Genomic DNA, 24192 nt, shown 5'->3' with positions numbered 1-24192 from the left:
GAAACATGCTTTAAAACCCACCAACCAGATGTTTTTGTTTTTTGACAACAATGATTTGTGTACTTCATCATTTCTTCACTGAATCACTTTCCATTGTTCTTCACTTCTATCAATACACCAACTTTAAAACTTATGCTGCAACACTTGTAGTTTTTTTTTTTAACGTTAAAATAGAAATGTAAATTAACAGGAAGGTGTCTGGAAGATATATCATGAGGTACTGAAACCAATAAAGCTGATTATGTTTTCTGAAAGTTAGAAAATGATGCGGTTGCGATAGTAATTTTAAAAATTTCCCCTCGGGGATTAATAAAGTAACTACCTAACCTAACCTATAAACACGTTGGACAAAGTATTAAACCCTGGGTTAAAGGTTAAAGGTTAAGCGAAGCACAGCGTGGCTGCGTAGGTTGGATGTTTGGTGGTCAGCCCACGAGGCTTTGCTGCAGAGAATGGGAGGAAGAGGAGTCCCGTGGTGAGGAGGAAGATGTCAGACACGAGAGCAGGAAGTGAGAAACAACACTAACATCTGCACAGATGCAGAGTCAAAATTATTCGATAAATATGTTTAACGAAAGTATTGGGGGGGGGTCGAAAAATCTCCTACAGCGGAATCCTGATCCAGTCGGAACCTCCGGTCCGGGTTGTGCCTCTACCCGTGATCCGATGATCCTTCCCGGGTTTTCCCGCTGACCCTCCGCCTCTCTGGACGAGACAGGAAGTTGGATTAAAAACAAGAACGGAAACTGAGTTTATCCACAAGAAATGGATTAAATTTTATTTTCTGGCGCCTGCCGGAGTCACAAGCCTTCAGAGGATGTCTAACACGGCGAGGAGCGGAGACATCATCCACCTGAACGTCGGCGGGAAGAGGTGAGGCACAGGGGGGGGCGGCTAACCCGGCTAGCCACCGGGAACAATGCTAATATAGAAGAGCCCATTGTCGGACAGATCCATGTCCTCATCAGGTTGCCGGTGTTTTTAAATGAGTGTAAATCTCAAGAGTAACGTTTCAACGAAACGTTAAACACTTTCTCTATTAAATAAACATTTCACTGCTCACACAGTCGATTTTATCACATTTTCACAAGAGTAAAAAGGTGGTTTCAGCGCTTCATTGTGCAGTCCTCCGTCCCGTCATTTAATGTCATTGTTGTCTCATGTCAAATAACTTAGTCCTGTAAACCAACTAACTTAGTCCTGTAAACAAATTAACGAGCATTTTGTCAGCTAACAGTCGAGCTACAAACAGAACTAATGTAATGCACACAGGGAGAAAGGTGAACCTATGATGTGGCTTCATGTCCGATGATGGAAGCAGTGAATCGTTGATCTGTTTAATATGGACAAAGAACAACACAGTGATCAGAATAAGTGTTCACACGACGAGGCCGTGTGAACACTTATTCACTACGTTGATAATAAACTGTCGGTGTGGAGGAGGGAGCACGCACCAAACTCCATTCTTTTTTCTGCTGTTTTTGTTGGTCTAAAATCAGACTGATAACAAGACTTCCAGAAGACGAGTAAACAAAGTCATGTTTGTTTATTTGTTTACAGGTTCAGTACCTCCCGACAGACGCTCACGTGGGTTCCTGACTCCTTTTTCTCCAGGTTGGTCAGAAAAACTCAGACAGACATGTGTACCTCATGCACCCAACTTCTAGTCATTTCCAATGCCAGACTTCATTAAAATTCTACTGATTTTAGGTTGTTTTATCTAGTGAACGTAAATATGGATCTTTTATGAATAAGAATGGTAAAAGAAGCAGAAAATAATCTGAAATTGAACACTGCAAACACTGATTTCTATCAGTGTGAATATAAGAGAGGAAACTGAGATTATGAACCTGATCTGAACCAAAAGCTCTTGGCGTTATTCAGTCTACGTTGCTCTCAGCAGTTTATTTGGTTTGTTTGCACTAAAGTCCTGAGACCTATTTGGGACGTGTTTCTCCATGAAATGGCCTGCAGCTCCATTAACACCTCCGTCCTGCTGTGTGTTTGTAATGCTTGATAACTGAGACGGTATTCAGCATTAAATCAAGGCATGTAAAGTCAGCTGCTGCAGAAAGAGGTCAAAGGTCACTCAGCTGTCACGACTGGTGTCCGGCTCTGTGTCACTTTACAGCTCTGCAGTTAACCTGCAGGCATCAGAAACATGGCTGCTCTGTGTGTGTGTGTGTGTGTGTGTGTGTGTGTGTGTGTGTGTGTGTGTGTGTGTGTGCGCGTGCGTGCGCGTGCGTGTGTGTAACAGAATGTTTGTGTTGTGTTTGTGTCTGCAGCCTGTTGAGCGGTCGCATCTCGACTCTGAAGGATGAAACTGGAGCTGTAAGTACGGACACAAATTTCAAGTGTTTACATTGTTGTGACACCTGCTGCTTGTATTCACTGTGTGTGTGTGTGTGTGTGTGTGTGTGTGTGTGTGTGTGTGTGTGTGTGTGTGTGTGTGGTGGACTCTCTCCTCTCCGTAGATCTTCATCGACAGGGACCCTTCCCTGTTCACTCCCATCCTCAACTTCCTGCGGACCAAAGAGCTGCACCCCCGCTGCATCAACGTGAGCATGCTGATGCACGAAGCGGAGTTCTATGGCATCACTCCTCTGGGTGAGACAGTAGAAACGTCATGACTCCTCTGGGTGAGACAGTAGAAACATGTGAACATGATGACCTCATCACCTACTTGGTTTTATTCAGCAGCTCCTTTAATAAGAAACATTTCCTGCTGTGGACACAAACGTCTTGTGTTAATTTAGACATTTTGTTTTTCATGCAGAGGTAAAAGTTTGGTTCTTCTTCATCTTCTTATTCTTCATCTCTTCTTCATCTTCTTCTTAATCTCCTCTTCCTCCTTCTTCTTAATCTCCTTCTTCTTAATCTCCTCCTCCTTAATCTCTTCAACCTTCTTCTTCATCTTCCTTCTTCTTAATCTCCTCTTCCTCCTTCTTCTTCTTAATCTCCTCCTTCTCAATCTCCTCCACCTTCTTCTTCATCTTCCCCTCCTTCTTCTTCCTGTTATTTCTATTGTTATTTATAATAAAAAAGACTTTCAGGAGATCTGACTGAAAAGAAAAATGAAGTTCCAGTTTAAAGAATGAAATTAAAGAAGTCCAACCCATGAGCTGTTTGATGTTCCCTCCATCCCAGAATAATCAGAAGCAGTGAAACACATGAGGATCAATGGTGCTGTGATTCAGTAAGTCATGCAGACATGAATGAGCTCATTAACTGTTTGTTTGTTATGAGTCAGATCAAAGACCAAACTAACCAATCAGATGCTGTTCTCCGTTCTCCAACATGTCCGCCTTCTTCAACCAGAACCTCTGAGTTCAACCTGAGAGTCCAACACGTGAGGACGTGTCCTTATTTACACGCTAAAAGCATTCTGATGTTTAATTCTGCTTTGTTTGTTTGTTTAGTGCGTAAACTGCAGCTGTGTGATGAGCTCGACCGGTCGTCCTGTGGAAACGTGCTGTTCAACGGCTACCTGCCTCCACCAGGTACACCACCCGTCAGCACCCCTGAACACAACACCACCCGTCAGCACCCCTGAACACAACACACATATCATCATTGTTATTATTATCATTGTTATTATTATCATTTTGTCTCCATGTCTGTCCTCAGTGTACCCGGCGAAGAGGCGGAACCGTCACAGTGTGGCGGGGTCACAGTTCATGGCGGGCCGAGTCGGGCCGATGGAACGAGCGCCGGTTAGACGCAGCAACACAATGCCGCCCAACCTGGGGAATTCTGGGATACTGGGTCGAGTCTGCGCCGAGGAGAGGTCGTCTGGAGGTCAACAACCGACACGCCAACAGTTTAACGTGTTCGTTTTAATTCAAGGGACGTGACCAACACAGAGTTTCTAATGTGTGTGTGTGTGTGTGTGTAGGTCAGTCATCAGATTCTGGTCTGGTTCGGATCATCTGTGGACATCATAACTGGATCGCCGTGGCGTACACTCAGTTCGTGGTGTGCTACAGGTGAAGAAGATGTCCGTCCTACCACTGAGACATTTGAGTGAACTGATCCTTTAACCATCCTCTTGGCTCCGCCTCCTTCAGGGTGAAGGAGTCCACGGGCTGGCAGCAGGTCTTCACTTCCCCTCGCCTCGACTGGATGATCGATAGAGTTGCGCTCAACGCCAAAGTGATGGGTGGCTCGCTGGGGGACAACGACAAGATGGTGGCGGTTGCCTCGGTGACGGAGATCATCCTGTGGGCTATCTGCCCCGATGGCAACGGGAACGAAATCGGTACGACGACTTCCTGATGAGGCCGATAAAAATGGTGGTCAGCTGAAGATGCTCATCAGATGAAACAGGAGGTTTCTGTTCATTTAATTTGTACTGCTGACCCCTGACCTCGAGTCCGGACCTCTGTTTGATCTTGTTTACCTCATTTTCACGCAGCAGGTCGGATGCAGAGGAAACTTTGAACTCGTTAGATAAACTTCCCAATCGTGGAGAGTTCAGCGGAAAAAACTAAAAACCAAATATGACGCTGCAGTTTTATTGAGTCTGAGACATCGGTCACATTGTGGGCTACATGTTGATTCAGAAGTCATTAATCTGTTAATATCATTAAATCAATAACCCGTTAATATCATTCAGTTAGGATTATTTATTTAGAATTCAGGGCGTTCTGATGAAGCTTTCCCACCCTTATTTTGAAAAAGAATAGAATGTGTCTGGAAGATGCAGACAGTCTGACGTGTCAACAACATAAACTGTCCTGAGCTTGTTGTTTATATAATTGTTGTATTTTACGTAACATGTCGGTCCACCAGACCGTCGACCTGTGACCTTCTGTTGTCTCTCTCCCGCAGGCGTCTTCAGCCTGAATGTTCCGGCCGAGGCTCTCTTCTTCGTTGGTAACCAGCTGATCGCCACCAGCCACACGGGGAAGGTGGGAGTGTGGAACGCCGTCACCAAACACTGGCAGGTGGGTGGAGACCAGCTCATGTAGAAATATGACGAGTAGATCAGCCAGTCCGTGTGAGTGAGCATCTCCTCATAGCTCATATCATTAAATCCTCACGTTACATGTGAAAGATTTCCTGTGGTGGTGCAGGAACCATGTTTTCAACAGCAAGTCTGAATAAAGTCCCAGAACACTAATATGTAAACTGAAACATGGCTGATGTTGCTGTTTGTTTAGGGAGTGATCTTCTACGCATGTAGTCAATATAATATAATATAATGTTTCTATAACACGTCACATATTCATGAATTTTGGTCAGAAAAGAGACGCTGTGGCTGAACCAGCAGACTGACACACTTCACAGGGTTTTACTGACCGCCGGTTAGAGGTTAGGGTGAGCTAGAGTTAGAGGTTAGGGTTAGCTAGGGTTAGGGTTAGCAGTTAGGGTTAGCGGTTAGGGGTAGCGGTTAGGGTTAGCTAGGTTTAGGGGTTAGGATTAGCTGTTAGGGTTAGGGGTTAGAGGTTAGGGTTAGCTAGGTTTAGGGGTTAGGATTAGCTGTTAGAGGTTAGAGGTTAGAGTTAGGGTTAGAGGTTAGGGTTAGGGTTAGAGTTAGAGGTTAGGGTTAGGGGTTAGGGTTGGGTTAGGGTTAGGGTTAGGGTTAGGGTTAGCTGGTCACTGGACAGACCAGCCAGTCACATGACTTGCAGACTCTCCACTAAACCCAAGTTTTTCTCCCTCAAGTTCAGCTCAGGGAAATGATTAAGATCACAACCTCCCCAAATTGTTTTGTTACAAACAAGACAAGTGATTATGAAATTTCAGTCAGTTCCTCCTGGAAATCTTGTGATTACAATAATTCACTCAGATTCAAAAAATCTTTCTCGATCTTGAAATTTTGCAAAATTCATCCAATTTTTCTGCAGAAACATCATGAATAGAATCTCTGATGAAAGTTTTACAGCATAAAGTCTTATGTCAGAATAAACTGACCAAAACTAAGTGTTAATTTCTAATCATTAGGCTCCGCCCCCTCTCCTCTCAACATCAAAACAAACTGCTGATAGCTAAGCGCTACAACAGGAAGGGCCGGGGTTTATGGGAAATGTGGTCTTATGATGGAATGAGGAACATTTCTCCACTTCCAGCTGGAAGAGACTGAACTAGTGTTGAATGAATGTGATTTAAAAAGCATGTAAAGTTCCTATTTTGAAGGCAGATGTATTCTTTGTGACAGACGGTCTATTCTGAATTGATTTGTCACTTTTAGTCTATCACGTTGAGCCCCAAAACAGAAAGAAAAACAGATTATATGTCAAATATGTCAGCAGGATTATTATCACAGGAAGTCACCACATGTTACTCTTTATCAGGGAGGTGGTAAAAAAAAAGTCTCAATTTATTTAGTTGTGGACACACACACACACATCTAGAGTCAGGTGTGTGATGTTCTGTGTGTCCTCTGCAGAACCAGGATGTGGTTCCCATCAGCAGCTACGACACGGCCGGCTCCTTCCTCATCCTGGGCTGCAACAACGGATCCATCTATTACATCGGTAAGAAACTCTGCAGCTCAGAGCACTGGTGCATTATGGGAGAGGATGAATGATTCATGCATTAATAAGGCATCCTGAAAAAAACGACAAATCTTCACATCAGTCCAAAAAAACTGCTGCAAATTGAGAGAAACAGTAAACTGTGCTGAAAACCTTTATGTGGTCCTGGAAGATAGTTTCCACATGGCGGTGTTTTCCTTTCTCTGAGAGTCAACGGTCGGCAGTAAGTAATGGACAGGTGAAGGCTTTCAACCCCTGAATCACCAATTAAAAAGCAGTTTAAATATAATGATTTCTGAAATGCAGCCACTGTCAAAAACTAAAACTAATATTCAGTTCACAGTAATTAGAGAAGATTAAAATCATAAAATTTGAGCTGCTCCAGGCTATGTTTGAGTAGTGTCAGTTATTCCTTCCTCATTCTGAGAAAGGTGGATGTGTGTAGAGGAATATAGAAAGATGTGTTTGGAGCCTCACTCCGTCACACTGCTTCACTGATGTCTGTGAAAAAAGACATGAAAATATGTTTGAATCCCTGCTGTCATCATGTGTTGTCAGACGTTCAGAAGTTTCCTCTGAGGATGAAGGATAACGACCTGCTGGTGACGGAGCTGTACAGAGACCCGACCGAAGACGCAATCACCGCCCTCAGTGTCTACCTCACTCCTAAAACCAGTAAGGGTCCAAACGCTGCTGCTTCATTAAGAAGTTCAGAAAAGGTTCAGCACGTTACAAACATACGAGTGGATTCACTGTGACTGGTTCCGTGTGGTCAGGTGACAGCGGGAACTGGATCGAGATCGCGTATGGGACCAGCTCTGGGACCGTTCGAGTCATCGTTCAGCATCCGGAGACGGTCGGCTCGGGGCCTCAGCTCTTCCAGACCTTCAGTGTCCACCGCAGCCCCGTCACCAAGATCATGCTGTCAGAGAAACACCTCATCTCAGGTACGAATCCGAGGCTTTTCTCCGATTTTCCACCAGAGCAGCGTCGCCCGTTTGTTGGTCAGCATCAGAGCAGTTTGTTCTGCTTCTCCATCCTGTCTGATGTTCATGTTTGTTTCTGGACAGTTTGTGCTGATAACAACCATGTGCGGACGTGGACTGTGACTCGCTTTAGAGGGATGATCTCCACCCAGCCGGGGTCAACACCGCTCACCTCCTTCAAGATCCTCAGCCTGGACGACGTCGACGGACACGGAGGCTGCAGCGCCGGGACAGAGATAGGTAACGACCACGAGGCTGACAACTCCAGGGTTTATCCTGAACTCTCCCAACTTGGGAAGTTCCAATTTTCTTCCTCCAGTTTTTATTAATTGTTTGGAATTAAAAAACTAAATTTGAATAATTTGATTATTCTGCTTTTCTGAGAAATAGAGATATGTTCTAATGATTTTGTCATCAAAATATCTTTTAAAAGTGAATCCTATTTCTCTAAAACTGATGCACTGAGGTTGACTCCCTGCAGTGTAAATTACCTTAAAGTGTAGTACCACTGAGGACCACTAGGGGCTGTCTCCATAGACTCCCATTAAAAAGTCAGTAAGTGTTTCCATCATGGTGCCATTAAAAAAAACCTCCCTCTGATCAGTGTTTCCTTCTGGAAATAATTCATCATTCATTGCACATTAGGACTCTATCACACATCTTTGGGGGCGGGACTTTTGGATTGACAGTTCCTCGGTGCAGTCAGGTTGCCAATATTGGTGGGCAAGTTCTTCACAAACCAGTGGGTGACGTTGTGGTTCGTTGTTGAATACAAAGCACCGGACATTTGTACTTGATAATATATCCTGAAATATTTTGCTCCTCATTCAGTGTAATCCCGCTGCTGTCCAGCAGAGGTCACACTGGGGCGGTGTGGTTAAAATGAGCAAGATGTAGTCTTTTTTGGTTGCTCGGAGGATTAACGTGATTCTGTTGGGTTTCAGGTCCGTACGGCGAGAGAGACGACCAGCAGGTGTTCATCCAGAGAGTCGTCCCGGACACCGATAAACTCTACGTCAGACTGTCGTCCAACGGGAAGAGGTGAGACACTCCGTTAGAGTTGGATTTTCTAATGAGCTTTTGAGGTGTTTTACTCTGGTTACTCAGGTCCTGACCAGTGTCTGTAGACCAGACTACATGAAGGAGATCATGAGGACTTCATCGATACTTCTCGTCAGTTTGAAGAGTTATTAAGACTAAACAGATCTCTGGCGTCCCTTCAGGGTGTGTGAGGTGCGTTCAGTGGACGGGACCTCCATCACTGCCTTCATGGTCCATGAGTGCGAGGGCTCGAGTCGCATCGGCTCGCGGCCCCGTCGCTACCTGTTCAGCGGCCACGGCAACGGCAGTATCCAGATGTGGGACCTGACCACCGCCATGGAGATCGCCGGCAAGGTCGACATCAGAGGTCAGAGTCCTGATGTGGACACGCAGGAACATGTTTAGAGCTCTATGATTGGTCAGTGTATGATTGATGTGGGCTGTCATTGGTTGTTTCATAGCGCTGGGTGGACCGACGGAGGAAGAGCTGCTGGAGCTGCTGGATCAGTGTGATCTGGCTCTGACCAGAACACCTGACAGCACCCCGAGAGCGTCCACCTGCAGGTAAACACGACTCTACGTGACATCCTGGACACGTCCCGCACTCACCGCTGTGTTGTTGTTGACCCGTGTTAATTCCTGTCCCGGCAGCCTTCACTCTCAGCTCAGTGATGGCGTCAGGACAGAGCGCCTCCACTCTGCAGGAGGAGGACGAGCGGCCGGAGCTTCGGGCTCTTCTGCTTCACTGTGCGGCAGCCTTCCCCGGCAGGCTCCGCCCCCCGTGCCACTCACCAAACCTGTCCGAGACGCCGGCCCCTCAGCCAGACGTGGAGCCGCGCCGCAGACCCTTGCCATCCCCAGCCCCGCCCACAGCTCCTCTCCCGGCTCCGGCAAGATCGCTAGCCCCCGCCCCCCCAGGCACCTGGACCGGGAGGGGGGCTCTGTTCGCAGGGGGAGCTTCGTGGAGCGCTGCCAGGAGCTCGCCAAGGGGTCGGAGGCAGCGGTAAGCTCGGGGTTCGGGGTGCCGGCGGGGTCGGAGGGGGTGAGGCGGAGCCTAGCGGTGTGCAGCGAGTTAGAGGCCCGATTCAACCTCAGGACGCCCGCCTCCTTCTCTGTGTCTCCTGGTGCTCGCCATTCAGCCGGGACACCATCACTGTCCTCCTCCTCACTGCTTCCCTCCACTCCATCGCAGCGCAGGACCACGCCCACCTCTCCAACAAGCCCCGCCCCCACATCAGTGAGCCCCACCCGCTCACAGACCCCCGTCTCTCCTCGCCCTGGCGCTGCAGCATCGCCTGTCAACGTCCCAGAGTCCCCAGAGAGCCCCGTGAGTCCAGACAGCCCAGCCACCACCGCTGGCCCGCCCACCAGCCCGAAACCACACATGAACGAGACCAGCTTCTGATTGGCTGCCTGAGACCGGACTCAGCACACGCTCAGATGTCATCGGGTGTAAAAACAGACAGCCGATCCTAAGAAGAGAGACGTGTCTTATTTCTGTCACATGTCGAGGCAGCTAGGGGGGCGTAGGCATCTGAAGAGTTTTGTTGCCATGGTTACCGCAGACTGTTCACGACTAACTAAGGTCAGGTGTGAAAATGAAACACCAGCAAAACAAAACTCAGTTAAACTAACCCTGTTTCTACGTGAAGTTTACTGACGTCAGCAGATTTACCTTCACGTTTGAAACCATTTTTTTCCTTTCTGACCGATTCCTCGAATATACTGTTTACAGCCACTCCTCGTTTCCCTGAATCTCTTGCTGCTAATGTTAGCCAAAGCTTGTTTCGTACAGATGTAGCATCGCGCATTTGCTTAGCACATAAAATCCTCCGGCTGGAAATGAGAAACTCATTGATGGTAACTCTGTTATCGTCGTAAAGTGTTGCGAGGACGCGGCAGGACGCTGATATCAGAGACGAGATGATGAAGAGGCAGACGTTGACCCGAGGAGCTCCAAGAATCGGTCAGGTTCCTTTGTGTTCTCATTTCTAACCAGCAGCATCTCTTCCTGCATCAGTGGCTGTTTTTTTTTTTTTTAAACTACAACTTTGTACTCAAGCTTTATTTTTTTAATTTGTACGTTTGAAATCTTGCAGCCGAACTTGAACGTGCCAATCAGGCTTCTGCTCTGATTCTGTTTTGTTTTGAGTGTCTTCCATCCAACTTTGTTCGAATAGAAAACGATCAATGACCAAGCCTCGGGTTAGGGTTACCCTTCAGGAGGTCTAAAAAAGAATGGAATATTTATTTCTGCCAAAGCCACCAGAGTCCATGAATAAAAACAGTGATTTAACATGTAGAACACTGGAGCTGAAGTCTTGTGGCTTGAACAGAGCGATATAGGACTGTGGGTATGTAGCCTAACATCCATAATACAGACATATTAATATCCATCGGAGATATTTATCAGTGATCCTTTAGGTTTGTAGGTTTCCCAAGTGGAAAGAATAAAGTATGCAAACGCCAACAACTCCACTACTTCATTATATTCAATAAAACAGTTTTTTTATTCATTATTCCTGCTTCTGTGTCTGTTCTATATAATATATATGATAATACACTAAAATGTGATATTTTATGACATTTTGGACAACATACTATAGTATGAGATTTCTGACTTTTTGGAGGACACAGTATACTATATATATATATACATCAACTTCTGGGCAGGAAGAGTTTTCATCACTAACATGTGACAAAGTTCTTTCCATGAAGCTTCAAAGGAAATTATTGGGAAAACGAACCCTTCAAACGAGGTGTAGCGACTGTCGGGAAAACAGCATCTTCTTCCTTTGATGTGATGAAGCAGCACCGCCACTTCCTCCTGTAACTTCACATTTTGTAACTTGGACTCTTTGGGTTTTGTTTAATCGGTTCCTAACCCAATTAATTATTTAGTTCAATTCAATTAAATTTTATTTCTATAGCGCAAAATCACAACACAGGTTATTTCATGGCACTTAACGCATTAAAGTCCTTACAGCTGAACTTTACAATATTATACAGAGAAACCAACAATTCAACAATTCAACAATTCATCAATTCCCACATAAGCTAGGAGGGAAAAACTCCTCTTTAAGGGAGAAAAACCTCCAACAGAGGGAAGAAAACCTCCCTTTAACAGGAAGAAACCTCCAACAGAACCAGGATCAAAGGTGGGAGGAGCATCTGTTAACAGAACCGGGCTCAGAGGTGGGCGGAGCATCTGTTAACAGGCTGAGAGAAGAGCAGAGAGAGAAAAGGACAGCATAGAGATACAGACATGAAGTTAATGAGATGTGATGGTGAGATATGAGTTATAGAGAGTGAAAGAGCGAGAGGAAAGAATCCCAGTGCATCATGGGAGGTCCCCCAGCAGCCTCGGTCTATAACAGCAGAACTGCAGGATGGTTCAGGTTCACCTGAGCAGCTCCAACTATAAACTTTATCAAAAAGGAACGTTTTGAGTGGAACCTTAAAGCTCGAGAGGGTTTCTGCTCCTGAACACAAACTGGGAGCCTGAAAACTGAAACTCTGATTTACATCCTGCTGGTGGAAACTCTGGGAACCACAAGTAGGCTGAGAGAGAAGATCTCTGTCAGGATGATATGGTTCTATGAGATCTCTGAGATAAGATGAAACCCGGTCATGAAGAACTTTGTAAGTCAGCTAGAGAATTTTAAATTCTATTCTATATTAACAGGAAGTCGATGAAGAGAAGCTAAAACAGGAGAAATATGATCTCTAAATCCCGTCAGGACTCTTGCTGCAGCATTTTGGATCAACTGCAGGTTTTTAATGAGTAATTTGGACGTCCTAACAACAAGGAATCACAATAATCCCAGAGGCCAGCACCACTGAATTTAGAATTTAGTAAAAAAAATTTTTTTAAATAATTTACGTAAAATTTACTTGTTTTGTTTAAAAGCCAAATAAATTCAGTTTACAAAGATGTAAAATAATTTGAAATCTGAAAACTGATTTATTTTGACTTTCTTGCACAAAAGCTTTATTTCTACATTCAGAACAGTTGCAGATTAATTTGTTTTTGATCAACTTATTGTTTCATATTGAAGCCCAATATGTTCAATAATAAATAGTCATATGACCTAATTATGTAAAATAACTTTTTTGGTTGGTTTATTATTCAATTTTACACTAACTAAATTGGTTATAACTTTCTTAATTATTCTATGAATAATTATGAAATAATAATTTCAGTCCATTTTTTCAGACAACTAATCAGTTAAAGTAATGTAAAATAAAAAGTTGCTACTTTTCTTTTTTATTTGATTGTTTTGTGACATTTAACAGATGAAAAAAAACAAGTACTGTAATCAATATTTAAATAATCATTTGCAGAAGCTCTAAAAACATTTTGAGGATTTTCATTATTTTTCTTTGTAAATAAAAAAAACACTACCAAAAAATTATGAGGTTGATTGATATCATTAATTTGTACTTTATAGTCTTTCAGAACTCATTTTTAATTGAACTATTTTTTGCCTCTCATTAGGAGGTTCATGTTTCCTACAATCTGTGAATGCAGCGTCTGTGTATGTTTGTATGAATGCATGAACAAACTGTGTATTTAATGTTCAACTTGAATTCTTTTAAATCCAGTTGTTGAAGGTTTTTAATATTTCTACTGTGTTCGTTTAAAGTTGTGTGACAAGATATTGATTGTATTAACCACGTTTCTTATCAAACAAATATTTGAATTATTCATAACTTTTATTCCAAAAGCATTTATCTAACTGGAAACAAACATCTCAGCAGCCTCTTCTTCTAATGATCAGCCGACATCATTAAAGTCCACAACAACAAACCATCAGTCATTAACATGTAAATGGTGTCCAGTTGTATAATGTATGTAATGAATCACCTCATCAGTCTCACAGACACTCACGCTGAGCGCTCCTTCAGAATTACAGTCACACATTCACGAATGCTACCTGGGTGCCCAAGGACACTTAGGCATGTGAACAAGGGGAGCTGTGGATTGAACTGCCAACCTACTGCTTGGTGGGCAACCTGCTCTACCAGCTGAGCCACAGCCAGCACGGGATCATTCTCATACCGATCACTATAACCAGATCAGATGTTCCGCCTCCCTGGCTGTTGCTACGGTAACCAGCTCACCTTTGAGGTCAACAAACAGAAAAGTTTACACAAAAATATGTGTGCTCTCGTTTACAAAAATAGATTTAAATTAAACTTTCCGATGGAAGAAAGTGTCCTGAGGAGGATGATGAAGGATAAACAGTTCATTGAATCAATTCTTCAATAAACTCTGCCCACCAGCAGTGATTATCCAATCACAGTGTCTCTACCTGAAGGGGGTGTGGCTCCAAGAGGTATTTTGTTCAAGCATTAGATTCACTGAGGGAATATTGATTATTGACCTCCTGCATGTGACACGAATGTTGAGAACTAACAAAATGAAAAAGAAAACGTGTGCTGCAGGATTTTTGGCCAGAAATGAGCTTCACACAACAAAACTGGAGGATTCTTTCAGTGTAGCTTTTAATTTACTAAAAATTAGCAGTTTTTTAAACTTTGAACTATTTTTAAGCTAAAAATATGAGAAATGTCAGTAAAATGTAATTACTTAACAGTCAAACGGAGCATTTACAGGTATATAAATATTTAACTGGTATTATCTGATAAGAGCTCCATGTTACGCTGAATAATCACGTATTTTAACGTGAAGAGCTACCTGCAGAAAAAAACAGTGAGATGATCTTTCAAATAAATATCTTTAAACTATTGTCTCTGGCAAACAGGAGGTACCACACAAAGTTTTAATTCATATATATTAAAAAAAAAAGTTGATGTGAGCGATGAAGCTTAAAATGAATTATTAACCATTTATTGTTAGATTTAATATCAATACTGACCAAGAAAATTTGGTGAAAAGGCTTTTTCTCGAGGCTAGCAGCAGGCTAGTTCGCTAACACTGCTGATAATCTAAAATTGTCGAGAAAAGTTCACAAAGTTCGACACGTCGCGACTGATTTTATTTACTCTCCTTTTGTCTGATTTATTTCAGGACTTAATTGTTAGCTTGTTGTGAAGTTAACAAGCTAACACGAACATTGTCTTATTTATGGATTAGCCCCTGTTACCATGGTTACCAAAGAACTCCGCAGCTGGAAGAAACAAAGTAGTCTGAACAGAGTCTGTGATAATAACATCATAATAATGATAATAATATAATCATACAGGCCGGTGCGTTTGATGTCTATATTTTAGTACTGAAGTTAGTTATGATATTCACTGTGTAAATAAAACTGACAATTTTCCAATGTCACACTTAACAAAACCTCCAGACTTTTATATGGAAGCCCATTTCTGCCAAAATTGACTGCGGTGGATTATTTTAAAGTCTGCTAAAGTCTCCTGGTCATGTGACGGCAGACAGGAAGTGTTCAGGTTTTGGCATCGAGCATCTCCAGCAGCAGTTTGTGGAGCGGGACGCGGCGCTGGTGGTGCAGCCGCAGGAAGGTCTGCACAGCTCGGTGGGCGGTCTGTCGCAGCAGGGGGAGGCTCATCAGCAGGCGGCCAGCCCGGTGCTGCTCCCTGCGGGCCGACTCGTACTCCTGCAGGGCGTCGTGGAGCCCATCCTGGAACCTCTGCACCGAGTCGGGGCAGTCCACCGGGTCGGCGTCTGGCGGACCGACGGTGGACAGTGAGAATAATCAGTCAAATCTTTCATTATTCTTTCAGTAAAACCACCAAAAACTCTTAAATCTGACAATTTGATGCTTTTTCTCACCTATCAAAGTAAACATGTGTTCTATTTTTTACATTTCAGAGACCAAATAATTAATAATAATCAGCAGATTAATAGATAATGAACTAAAGTATTTTGTACCACTGGCTTCAGTTTCAGGTTCAATGTGTTTGAGCAGCAGCTGTTTTTCTGTTTCCTGTTGATTTAATAACGTCTGTAAACATCACAGCGTCGTTTTAAAGACATCAAATTCAGAAACACAAATTACTTCATTTATTCACCTGAATGAAAATGTAGGACACCTTAGACATTCTGATGTCCTACTGTAATTACAGACAGTGAACCCACCACAGACACTCTGATGTCCTACTGTTATTACGGACAGTGAACTCACCTGAATTGGCAAGCGCCATGGCCTTCATCGTCACCACCTCTTCGGGGCTCAGCCTCATCGCCTCGTATTTCGCAGTCAGGTGACGCAGCGCCTGGTACAGGTCGGCCAATCCCGCGGCTCGACACTGTGACTCGTCTAACCGCAGGTTCCCGGCAAAAACAAGCCCCTCCCCCGGTCCGCCTTGTGATCGCCAGGCCACGCCCACCAGCAGCGCCTCCATCCAGCCACTCTGCAGTAGCGACATCTGGTCGACCAATGAGAGTCCGGAGAATCCTGACAGAAGTGGGATGAGAGGTGTCAATCGGGCACGTCATTGTAATTGTGCCGCGGTCCGGATCGGAGCCTGTGCTCGTCAGTACCTGGGATCTGTTTGGCCCAGCCAATCAGAACCAGCAGCTCTCGGTTCAGGAGGTCGCAGAGGGTCAGCAGAGTCCGCAGGCTGCCCTCATTGGTTGAGTCGTCCTGATTGGCAGCCAGAGGGGCGGGCTCTGTGAGCACCAGGTGTGAGATCACCTTGTTTCCTAAAAGACACACAGCAGGTGGTAAACTGAGTCCAGCGTGAACGTGATGTTTGACCTTCAGAGGGACTGTGTGGACTCACTGCTGGACGGCGCCTTGCAGAACAAACTTAGTCCAGTTTCCAACCTCCTCCGGTACTTCTGCCGGCCGCCTCGGACGCGGTCCATCCGGACCCCTGAAACACAGAGAGTTCTGGTTCCTACTGTCCTCCAGACCTGCTCGCTTGTCTCTTTATGTGTGTCTTTGTGATAGATAGATAGATAGATAGATAGATAGATAGATAGATAGATAGATAGATAGATAGATAGATAGATAGATAGATAGATAGATAGATAGATAGATAGATAGATAGATAGATAGATGGATGGATGGACGGACGGACGGACGGACGGACGGACGGACGGACGGACGGACAGACAGACAGACAGACAGACAGACAGACAGACAGACAGATAGATAGATAGATAGATAGATAGATAGATAGATAGATAGATAGATAGATAGATAGATAATAGCTACATAGATTGATTGGTTGATTGGCCGGTTCATTAATTGATTGATTGGTCGGTTGATTGATCGGTCAGTTACATTACATTACATTTATCTGACTCTTTTATCCAAAGCTACTTACAATAAGTTCATTTCAACATGAGGGTTCAAAACCAGAACAACAAGAATCAAGAAAATACAATTTCTTCCAGAAAGCCAAACTACAAAGTTCTATCAGTAAGTTCTATTTTAAGATACTAAAGTTCTACTGTTCAAGATAAAGGAGGAGGAGGAGGAGGAGGAGGAGGAGAGGAGGAGAGGAGGAGGAGGAGCGGAGTACTGTGAGTGAATCTTGGAGGTTAAAGTCGAGCTGCTGCATTCTGGATGAGCTGCAGAGGTCGGATGGTACTAACAGGTAGACCTGCCAGGAGGGAGGTACAGTAGTCCAGACGTGAGATGACCAGAACCTGGACCAGAACCTGGACCAGAACCTGGACCAGAACCTGGACCAGAACCTGGACCAGAGCCTGGACCAGAGCCTGGACCAGAGCCTGGACCAGAGCCTGCGCCGCCTTCTGAGTGAGAAGAGGACGTATTCTCCTGATCAGTTGATTGATCAGTTGATTGATCGGTCAGTTGATTGTTCGGTCGGTTGATTGATCGATCGGTTGATTGATCGATCGGTTGATTGATCGGTCGGTTGATTGATCGATCGGTTGATTGATCGATGGATCGGGGGGACGTACCTTCCCTCATCATCCCGGCCTGCAGACACTTCCTGAAGCGACAAGCCTGACAGGCTTTCCTCCGTCGTTTGGTGATCTCACACTCGTTCATCACCGGGCAGCTGTACTCGATGTTACCTTGGTAACCACAAAACAGGAAGTGCTTAGAGGAGAGATTCAGTGACTTTGTGTTCTCGGTGACATCATTATGTTGTCTTGTAAATAAAATGGAAGATTTTAAATGTGGATACTTAATAATTGATATTTTATACTTGGTTCAACATCATTTCACATCATGACATCATTCAGTTTGACTTTGGGTGTCATCCTGTTCATTCACACACAAATCTATAGAGGCTGTCCAGACACACACACACACACACACACACACACACACACACACACACACACACACACACACACACACACACACACACACACACACACACACCCCCCCCCCCCACACACACACACAAGTGTTTGTTGGGGCTTGAACTCCAGAGTTAACAGGATATTGACGAGCAGTGAAGCTTCTCTTCACCCTGTTTCAGTCTTCAGTTTTTAGTAACGTAACAACGCTGCGATCACGTGAACATGAAATATTCTGCTCATTAAACGCCTCTTTTTGGTTTCCATAAATCTGTAAACAACATACTTCACAGATCAATACATGCATATGATCAGACGAGACCAATTAATCTCTCAATCAGCCGTCTGAATCCAGCTGAGGAGAGAAACAAGCAGCTGAAGGCTTCACACACCAATCAATGCATTTATTGATCAGCTGGGTTATTGATTGACTCATTAATCACAGAGCTTCTCATTGCACATATAAGATGTGACAGTAAACCTTCCTACAGCTTTGAATAACGATTTTATATTGATGTATTATTTGCTCCTCCAAGGCTGCAGGTGAAATGAACAGACTAAAACGTTCATGAGAATACATTTAATAATACATTAATTTAATCAAATATCCTCCTGTGATCAGTCCGATCTTCCTGTGGTCGTCATGGGGATATTATAAGTCTTTAAACTTCGGCTACATTCACACAGTCGCAGATTGTTTCCACATCCTTCATCATTCAGCTGCTTTCAGTCGGATTATGAGTTGAACTTCATTATAGGGTTTTAAAATTATAGTTTGCTCCTCGTTTATAAAATATGTGTCTCTGCTGTCAGTCATCCTGTCCATGTCTGTGATTGGTCAGATGCTACAAACTCCTCTTTATGTGAACGTGCTCAGAGTCTAAAGCAGAAAGATCATAGCAGTCGTAGTAGCGATGATCTCTGACAGACACTTTTAGATTTTTTTGAGCCGCTCAGATAAAGAAAGTCTGGATGTGTTGAACCTGATGTCGTCGAACATCCTCTAATCTTCATGTTTTTTTTTTACCTTTAACTCAGTTAATGGTTTAAACTATAAAAGACATTTGTACCCGTGAATTTAGAATCATTAATCACCTGCAGACTAAAATCTTGATTGTAAGTCACTTCCTGTCCAAAGTAAAAGCTTGGATGTTTTAAGGTGTTGGGATGAATTATAAAACACACATGTTCCTCTCACCTTGTATGGTCCTCTTGAAGAAAGCCTTGCAGGCCTCGCAGGACGCCACGCCGTAGTGATACCCGGAGGCCAAGTCTCCACACACCAGACACAGCCTCTTGGGCCCCACGGCGCCGATCGCTGGGAGGTAGTCGGCCCTCAGGATGGAGTCGACCTGCGGACAGAAACATCCATCATCATCCAGAACTCTTATTCATTCAGAGTGTGTCTGCAGTGTGTTTGCAGTGTGTCTGCAGTGTGTGTCTGCAGTGTGTGTCTGCAGTGTGTGTGTCTGTAGTGTGTGTCTGCAGTGTGTTTGCAGTGTGTTTTTAGAAAATAGTAATAAACACAATAAATCTTTGTTGTTCACCTGCGCTGAGAACGAGTCATTCTGCGACGCCAGAAAACACAGCGAGACGTCGGACCCGGCGCCGCTGGAACTACATCCTGTCGGGGAGTCGGGCTCCGCGGCTCCACAGAGGAGGCTGTATGAGGGGGAGGAAGAGGAGGCAGGGCTGGGGAGGAGGAAGGCCCGGTGGGAGGGGCTGAGAGTGGGCGTAGTGTCCAGGGGCAAGGAGGGGCTGAGGGGGGAGGAGTGGAGGAAGGAGGGCGGAGACTGAGCTTCATCAGCAGGAGAAGAGGAGGAGGAAGAGGAGGAGTCCAGGAGGCTGAGGAGGAAGAAACGAGTGAACTGAAACCAAAAGTACTGTCAATGCACCCTGAAGAACTTTCATCTGTCATAATAATAACAACAATAATAATAATAATGATAATAATATTAATAATAACAACAATGCACATCAGCGACACGACTCCACAATCACCAGACTTCAGAGTATTTCTGCAATATGAATATAAATATAAATGAATATAAATAAATATAAATCAAATATATAAATATAATTAACATGAACATGGCAGGGAATGCTGACGACTTCCTGTTTGTCTGACAGTCTTGAACACACCTCTGAGGATTTAGGAAGTGACTGAAGTCCTTCAGCTCCATCGTGGACCTGAACCGGATCTTTGCAGCGCCTCCGAACAGATCACAAATCCAACAACAGCACAAACAGCTGCAACCTCAGCGGTGCGTTCACACGCTCAGGTCTCAGTGCGTAAAAGAGTTCCTGCTGATACTTCAGGGACCAGCAGAAAAGTGGGAGACAGTAGGAGGAGGGATGATGGGCAGACAGACTTCTGAGGCTCTGAGGAGGCTGCACAGTTATTTATCCTGTCATCACAGAGGAGCGGGGGAATGGGGTGGGGCCTGCAGGATCAGCCAATCAGGATGCATCATCACAGGGGGATTGACTTCTTCTCCTTCTCCGATCATCTCTATTGATTGGGACAGTGACAGATGTAGGCCACCGCAGCCTGAAGCTTTCACACCGAGTCTCGTCTGGACTCTACATGAATATCTGTGAATACAAATAAAATAAACAAACATTAATGATAATAATAAAGTGTTTATTTATGAAGCACTTATACGAAGATACAAAGGGTTTTGTATGATGTTAAAAGAAGTTTGGATAAAAATAAGAGAAAAGTTAAATTACGAAAAATAAAAACCAGACAAAGATCCGCTGGTCTCGGAGGTCCGGACCAACCGACAGGAAATCCCTCCAGTGTTTCTGACTGTTTTGGGGATTGTTGTGATTTAAAATGTTACATTTTGTGGATTTTGCAGAAATGTAAGTGATTTTTTTGCAGTAAGATTGTAAGAATTAGTAAAAAAATAAATCAATAACTACTACCAAATAAAAAAAGGGTAACATGTGGTGACATCCTGTAATAATAATCCTGCTGAAATATTTTGCCTGTAATGTGTTTTTCTTCCTGTGTTGAACTTAGAGAACCATCACGGAGCTCAAAGTGATAAAAAGAGTTTAAAAGTGACATATCTTTCCAGGACAGACCGTCAGTGACTAATATAGAACCCAAAGAATGCATCTACTGTCAAAATAAGAGCGTTACATGCTTTTTAAATCACATTCATTCAACACCAAAACAAAGTTCAGTCTCTTCCAGCTGGAAGTGGAGACAACTCATCTAACATGTTCCTCGTTCCATCACAAGAACACATTTCCCACAAACCCTGGCACTTCCTGTTGTAGCTGTTAGCTAGCAGCAGTTTGTTTTGATGGTGAAAGGAGAGGGGGCGGAGCATAATGATGGGAAATTAATATTTAGTTTTGGTAATGAAGTCAGTATTATTTTGAAAGGAGAGTTTATGATGTAATATTTCCTGCAGAGTTTCTGTTCACAATGTTTTTTCGGCAAAAAAAAAATCACAAATATTTTGAAAAATTTAAGTTCCTGCAAATATTGCATGTTGCAAACTCGCCTTAAAAGCATCATTAAAATGTTAAAATCAGTTTTAAAAGGAAGGTTTCCTTTATTTTTGAGGTGGACAGTTTTTTGGTGAATAAAAGAATGTATTAGCTGACTTTAGCCGAGCACACAACAGATTGTTTTTCACTATTTCAGGATGTTTCGTGTTGTTTTGCAGTGATACACGAAGTTTGTTGTTTTTGTGTTTACAGCAAACATAAGAAGAGATGAATAAGCAACAACAGAGATCAGCTGATGTCACAGAAACGGTGAACCCAGAACTTCTTTCACTTAAATTTAAGCTTTTGTTACCTGACCAAGATTTTTGGGAAAGTTTTATTTTAAAGTAAACTTTCCTGAAAATGTCCTAAAAATTACCTGAAAATGACAAAAACATTTCCCAGAAAATCTCAGTTTGGTAATAATCATAAACGTGTTTGTTGTCAGCCTTTACTCGACTCTTCAGTTTAGTTCTAGGTATACTTGTACTTCACATTTATTTAGTAGCTTCAGTTACTTTTATTTTTCTGTGATTAATTTGAGAGTTTCTGTTTCTTCAGCTTGTCTTTGAAACTTTCTAACTAATTTGCTGCGAATTTAATCGTTAACTGTAAGAGATAAAACCATGTTTCCAAAAAAGTAGTGACTCTGTTTAAAATGTAAATAAAACCAGAAACCAGAACTCATATTTAACTGCAAGTATATAAAAGACAACATTCAGATGTTGAAACGGAGAAATGTTATTGTTTTATGTCAAATATCTGCTCATTGTGAATCTGATGCAGCAACACATCTCTATAAAGTTGTTCCAGGATCATGTTCACCACTGAGCTGCATCAACTCTTCTTTTAACAACACTCTGGAAACCTTTGGGAACTGAGGAGACCAGTTTCTGGAGTTTTGAAAGTGAAATGTGGTCCCATTCTTGCCTGATAGAGGATTTGAGGTGCTCAACAGTTCAGGGTCTCCTTTGTTGTATTTGTCATGTACTGATGCTGATCTTGTCAGGAACAATCAGCAGTATCAATCATGATCAGGAGGATCCACAGATACCAACGTAAAACTGAGTCTGCACTCTGAATGGAACACACACACACACACACACACACACACACACACACACACACACACACACACACACACACACACACACACACACACAGACACTCGTGCGCAGTGTTCTCGTGTTCTAATCTTACGCTCAGACGTTCTGATCAGTTTCACCTACATCTGCTGTTTCATAAGATATGTAGAACTAGAACTGTTTGTTGTTTACAGACATTAGTTTGAGACTGTTTGTTGTTTACAGACTATGTTGTTTACAAACATTAGTTTGATACTGTTGTTTACAGACTGTTTGTCGTTTACAAACATTAGTTTGAGAATGTTTGTTGTTTACAGACATTAAGATCAGCTGACATGAACACCATATGGACCACCATGTGGACTGTCTGACAGGAAGTTCTTTTATCTCCTGTTGTTTCAATGAAATGATGCTGCAGTGCAGCGAGATGATCCGAGGGAGACTGTCCTGAGATAAAGGGAGTTAGATTGGATCCTCTGTGAGTCCACTCAGCTGACCCACTCACCTCCATCAGGCAGATCTGGGTCAGGGCCGCTCTGAGTCAGCGGTGCTTCACCTCAGTCCAACCCGGATCAGAACCGCTTACCTGTTCACAGACAAAAGAGGAAACTTTCAAACACAACATCAGGAAGTATTTTTACTTTTCTGGAAAAAAACACCTCAAACTCCATCCTCCATGGAAGTGAAGCTGCAGTAGAATCACAGTAGAATCAGGCTGCTTTGGAAAACACAGGGCGCCACACCGGGATCGGGTTTTCATAACAGATCCGGTTCAACCTGGCTCCAGAGAAAAATTCACTTCATACAAAGTCCAATAAAAAGAAAAAAACAGAATCAAATCTTTGTTTAGCGTCAGAGCATCTTCTGACTCTTTATGTAGTTCAGACCTTCTTTAGACCAGGTTTTATTTCATTGGAGAGTTTCTGAACCCGTCCAGCTGGTAGGAGACCCGGGTCAGAACCAGAACACACTGGAGGGATTATAAATCTCATTTGGTCTGGGGACGCCTCGGATCCTCCAGGAGGAGCTGGAAGATGTTGCTGAGGAGACAGAAGTCTGGACCTGCTGCACCTGGTTTTAGACCGGTGTCGAAGCATTTACTGTCTCTTCATGTGATCCAGATTGACTTGAGATCAGGACTCTTTAGACCTGGTGTCAGACTCTGTTTAGGACTAGTTTGAGGCTGTTTTTAGAACGGTTTCTGACCTGGTTTTGGACCAGTTTAAGACTAGTTTGGGACTGGTTTTGAACTAGTCTTGGATTTGGTTTTAGCCCAGTTTTGGAGCACTTTCTGACTCCATGATTCTGAGATCAGGACTCTGGTTTTGGACCTGGTTACAGAATCCGTTTTGGACAGGTTTTAGACTGGTTTCTCACCTGGTTCTGGCTTAGTTTTAGAACTTCTTTTGGGACAGATATCAGACTTTGTTTAGGACTGATTTCAGACCTGGTTTCAGACTTTATTTCAGACTAGTTTGGGCCTGTTTTAGAGGATCTTCTGTCTCTTCATGTATTACAGTATACAAACAATAGTTTTTACTGCAGCTCGTGTGCAGAGTAAGGATCTCTGCAGCGGAGTGAAAACATGGCTGATCGTTCTGTGAAAGTGAAATCTGATATTCTGCTGGCTCACAGGTTCAGCCTCCAACTGTGTGAGTCTCTGTAATCTGATTAATGCTGCCTGAGGCTGAGAGTGTGTGTGTTGGACAGATTGGCCTACAATGTAAAGTGGCTTACAGGCCTGGATCCACATAACAGTGCAGCATTAAGGTTATGGAGCCGGTGGAGGATTAGAGACGGTCAGCACGCCAGCATCACCTCAGGTGACTCAACAACAACAAACACTTGCTGCACAGGTGGCGGTTGGCAACATGCTAAAG

The 24192-nt window shown here is 43.6% G+C and overlaps 2 protein-coding genes across 3 annotated transcripts; one reads left to right on the top strand and one right to left on the bottom strand.

Moving 5' to 3' along the window:
* The first annotated feature begins 662 nt into the window (after positions 1-662).
* shkbp1 (SH3KBP1 binding protein 1) lies at positions 663-11019 on the top strand. Of its 2 annotated transcripts, XM_069722656.1 has the most exons (17): positions 663-873; positions 1561-1614; positions 2286-2331; positions 2475-2607; positions 3420-3500; positions 3628-3798; positions 3896-3986; positions 4068-4258; positions 4831-4946; positions 6392-6479; positions 7038-7154; positions 7256-7426; positions 7550-7705; positions 8410-8506; positions 8689-8873; positions 8968-9070; positions 9158-11019. In XM_069722656.1, the coding sequence occupies exons 1-17, from the start codon at positions 818-820 to the stop codon at positions 9909-9911; spliced, it is 2610 nt and encodes an 869-aa protein (XP_069578757.1). In that variant the 5' UTR covers positions 663-817; the 3' UTR covers positions 9912-11019. The 2 variants fall into 2 exon arrangements, with proteins under 2 accessions (XP_069578757.1, XP_069578758.1); XM_069722657.1 differs by lacking the exons at positions 663-873; positions 1561-1614; positions 2286-2331 and having other exon boundaries at positions 2529-2639.
* Positions 11020-14911: 3892 nt separating this feature from the next.
* On the bottom strand, positions 14912-19327 carry LOC138635252 (estrogen-related receptor gamma-like). Its single transcript, XM_069722636.1, has 7 exons — positions 19268-19327; positions 18919-19072; positions 17373-17489; positions 16220-16312; positions 15978-16139; positions 15619-15891; positions 14912-15158 (listed from the first exon to the last, which is right to left on the bottom strand). Exons 3-7 carry the CDS (start codon positions 17461-17463, stop codon positions 14920-14922), a joined length of 858 nt encoding a protein of 285 aa, XP_069578737.1. The 5' UTR covers positions 17464-17489; positions 18919-19072; positions 19268-19327; the 3' UTR covers positions 14912-14919.
* Between the last annotated feature and the right edge of the window lie 4865 nt (positions 19328-24192).

The sequence above is a fragment of the Brachyistius frenatus genome, unplaced genomic scaffold, assembly GCF_029030835.1.
Source record: "Brachyistius frenatus isolate BFR_SWC_R1_liver_20210118 unplaced genomic scaffold, ASM2903083v1 Contig_299, whole genome shotgun sequence".
NCBI lineage: Eukaryota > Metazoa > Chordata > Actinopteri > Embiotocidae > Brachyistius > Brachyistius frenatus.
Note: the sequence above shows the minus strand (reverse complement) of the source record. Positions and strands in the feature narration are given on the sequence as shown.